Here is a 3,675-nt window from a genome sequence, read left to right as displayed (position 1 = left end):
CTGTGTGTGTGTTTGTGTCAACCAACACACACCATCACTGTGTGTGTGTTTGTGTCAACCAACACACACCATCACTGTGTGTGTGTTTGTGTCAACCAACACACACCATGTCTGTGTGTGTGTTTGTGTCAACCAACACACACCATCACTGTGTGTGTGTCTGTGTGTGTGTTTGTGTCAACCAACACACACCATCACTGTGTGTGTGTCTGTGTGTGTGTTTGTGTCAACCAACACACACCATCACTGTGTGTGTGTCTGTGTCAACCAACACACACCATCACTGTGTGTGTGTCTGTGTGTGTCAACCAACACACACCATCACTGTGTGTGTGTCTGTGTGTCTGTGTGTGTCAACCAACACACACCATCACTGTGTGTGTGTCTGTGTGTCTGTTTGTGTCAACCAACACACACCATCACTGTGTGTCTGTGTGTTTGTGTCAACCAACACACACCATCACTGTGTGTGTGTCTGTGTGTGTAAACCAACACACACCATCACTGTGTGTGTGTCTGTGTGTGTCTGTGTGTGTCAACCAACACACACCATCACTGTGTGTGTGTCTGTGTGTGTCAACCAACACACACCATCACTGTGTGTGTGTCTGTGTGTGTCAACCAACACACACCATCACTGACCACTAACTGATTGAAGTGCTGACACATGTCCAGCTCATCACTCCCCCTGACACGTGTGATTGGGGGTCCGGCTGACAGCTCTTCAAATCGTTCAAATGAAAAACTTTAATATTTTTCAATGAGCTGCAGATGTGCAGRGCTCTGAAAGCTGTGTGAGAAAACAAACACACAACAACCATGTGACCTGTTCAGGCTGTTATTTTACTAACACAAAGGTGTTTTAGGAACACCTAACTTCTGATTAAGACCAAGAGAAGAAAAAGGTGCAGTTAGTGACWTTAAAAACAGGTTTATAAACATCATTTAAAGCAGATTTATTTATAAAACTGTTTTGTGTCAGAAATCAGATCACCTGGTTCAGTTTGAGGTTTAAAGAAAGAAAAGACCACCTCACCTTTCTCCAGGATGTCCTCAGCTCCTTCTTCCCACTGATCGTCATCCTCATCTTCATCGTCCACATCTACACAGAGAGACAGGTGTGAGTTCAAGCTCCGCCCATTTCCATCACACAAGCCTGCAGGTAAACGTGTCCTCGCACCGGCTTCGTCCAGGATGAAGCCTCCGTGTCTTGGCTTCTTCCTCGGGCGGTCATCATCTTCATCCTCCTCCTCCTCTTCATCATACTCCTCCTCATCCTCCAGGTCCTCACCCTCCTCGTCTGCTACTTTATCACTGCCCACAGGGCTGGCCGCCTCCTCCTGGTGGAGCAGACAGAGACAGAGTGACAGAATGAAGGAACACACACACACACACACACACACACACACACACACACACACACACACACACCTGAAACCAAACTAACAAATAAAAACAGTTGTGAGAAAGCTGACCCTTCCTTTGGTCCTTGAACGCACCATCCATGCAGAGAGCAGAAACAAGCATCTTTACAAAGATTTTAAATGAATTATTTTACAGTTGTTTGTTGTTGGAAGACAAACACAACAAAAACAAAATAAGTCGTGTCTGAGTCAGAGCCAGTCTGAAGTCTGGATAAATGAGGGTTTAATGTGGAGTAATCCCACCCACTTTACAGCTGTGTGTTTGTTTGTTTGTTTGTTTGTTTGTTTGTTTGTTTGTTTATCTGTCAGAAACCATGGGTAGATGATCACTTATACCCTGATGGAGTAAAGATGAACTGTAATGTTATTACTAACTTTCATCATCAGTGCCTAAATAGAACTTTAATTTTACATTTGATTGTTTTACATGAAACTGTACATGAGAATAAATGTGATTATGTGGTTGGAGGTTAATCATTTGTCATAAATAACTTTAATCAGTTCAACTGTAGCTGGAAACATTATTTAGTTTTTCACTCATTGAACTTTAACCTCAGACAGCCTGGATCAACAGYTCCACTGGGAGAAATGTGTTAACTGGATGTTGTCATGTACAACAATAAGGAGCTGTCACAGTGATGTCATCAGTCAGCTGTTCTACGGTGATTCATCCTGAATGTGTCTGACTTTGAAACAACATTACATCAGCAGGTCAGAGCTGTTCAAAAACACAATCAGTGCATGTCTACTAATGTCAAAAACACAATCAGTGCATGTCTACTAATGTCAAAAACACAATCAGTGCATGTCTTATGTCAAAAACACAATCTGTGTATGTCTACTAATGTCAAAAACACAATCAGTGCATGTCTTATGTCAAAAACACAATCTGTGTATGTCTACTAATGTCAGAAACATGAAACACCAGTTTTTACACAGCTCCAGTGACATGAACATTATTAAAATCTCATATCCCTGTAGTTTTATGACATGTTTGATTAAAAACGGTTGTGTTTAAACTGGAGWTGAGTCAGAGCAAACACCACTGGTTGTCACTTTTTAAGGTTTTAGATCTYTTGTGTTTGAATCAAAACATTAATCAGCTTTAAAACTATTTAAAATATATTCTTTTTATGATTTCATGATGTGTGATAATCATTAATCACTGATGTTGTAAAACAYCTTATAAAACACAGAAATATAACGGTTACATGTTATTTATTCATAACTTAGTGACTTTAAACAGTAAAAACTTTTGTTCACTGGATGAAGCACGGACTGTGTTTAAACCTGCAGCGGCCTGTCTTTAACACACTTTACATTTGTTTCCCTCTGTGTGTCTGTCTGACCCCAGCCATCAGAACCGAGCCGAGCCGAGCCGAACCGAGCCGGGCTTCATCATGCTGTTAGCATCAAACCTCGTTCTCCTCCGCCTCCTCGGCCTCTCCGTCGCTGCTCCGCTCGCTCTGGTTGTCGGAGAAGTCGCTGTCGTCGCTGTCAGACATCGRGTCCACACTGTGAAGGAGCAGAACAGAACCACCCGGATTATTTAATCCAGAACAACCTGYACTGTAACTGGAAGCTGAGCTAACAAAGTCTGCTGCACAACAGGAGGATCAAGGCCTAGCCTAGCAGCAGCAATGCTAATGGTGTTAGCATGAACGGTTCCGTCCTGATTCCCACCAAACGGCTGAAACCAACCGTTGTCCGGTCAGACTGTGGTTTGTTTCTTACCTCTGAGACTTCACACCGGGACTTTAATCCCGTTAAACCGAGAACAGAAGGAAATAACGGCTTGTTTCGATGAGCCGGACGAACCGCGAGATTTCTGGAAACTGCGGCCCAACTCTCGCGAGAGTTGGTGTGACTGTAGATAGGCCAAAAACAGAGAGACGTCTCACTCCGCTGTTTTTTCTGTACACACACATCTGAACATTTAGTTTATGTTTGTGTTCTAATCCGTGTTTTTTTAAAGTGACACAATATATAAACGTGAATTCAAGATAAAAATYTCATTAATTTAGTCTTTTGTAAACACAAAGTCAACCTGCTGGCTGACTAAACCACATGTGTGCTTTAAAACTGAAGTCTTCCTAAAATATTAATTTTAATCAAAAGAAACAACAAACAGACAGATATATGATTTTACCAGGAATATTTATTTTATTACATTTGAACTCAAACTSAAAACAGATATTAAAACTTTATTTAGGATAACATTTAAAATGTGAGACAAGATTAATCCCAGCAG

The 3,675-nt window shown here is 41.6% G+C and overlaps 1 protein-coding gene across 1 annotated transcript in view; it reads right to left on the bottom strand.

Annotated features, from left to right (window-relative positions):
- supt5h (SPT5 homolog, DSIF elongation factor subunit) overlaps window positions 1-3,367 on the bottom strand; it is a gene marked incomplete at its 3' end in the record, with an annotated part of 20,937 nt that extends 17,570 nt beyond the window's left edge. The window contains 4 exon segments of the mRNA XM_014030587.1: window positions 1,037-1,102; window positions 1,181-1,340; window positions 2,843-2,939; window positions 3,159-3,367. Of these exon segments, the coding sequence (XP_013886041.1) occupies window positions 1,037-1,102; window positions 1,181-1,340; window positions 2,843-2,929 (313 nt within the window).
- Window positions 3,368-3,675: the final 308 nt, after the last annotated feature.

The sequence above is a fragment of the Austrofundulus limnaeus genome, unplaced genomic scaffold (assembly GCF_001266775.1).
Source record: "Austrofundulus limnaeus strain Quisiro unplaced genomic scaffold, Austrofundulus_limnaeus-1.0 Scaffold1086, whole genome shotgun sequence".
NCBI lineage: Eukaryota > Metazoa > Chordata > Actinopteri > Cyprinodontiformes > Rivulidae > Austrofundulus > Austrofundulus limnaeus.
Note: the sequence above shows the minus strand (reverse complement) of the source record. Positions and strands in the feature narration are given on the sequence as shown.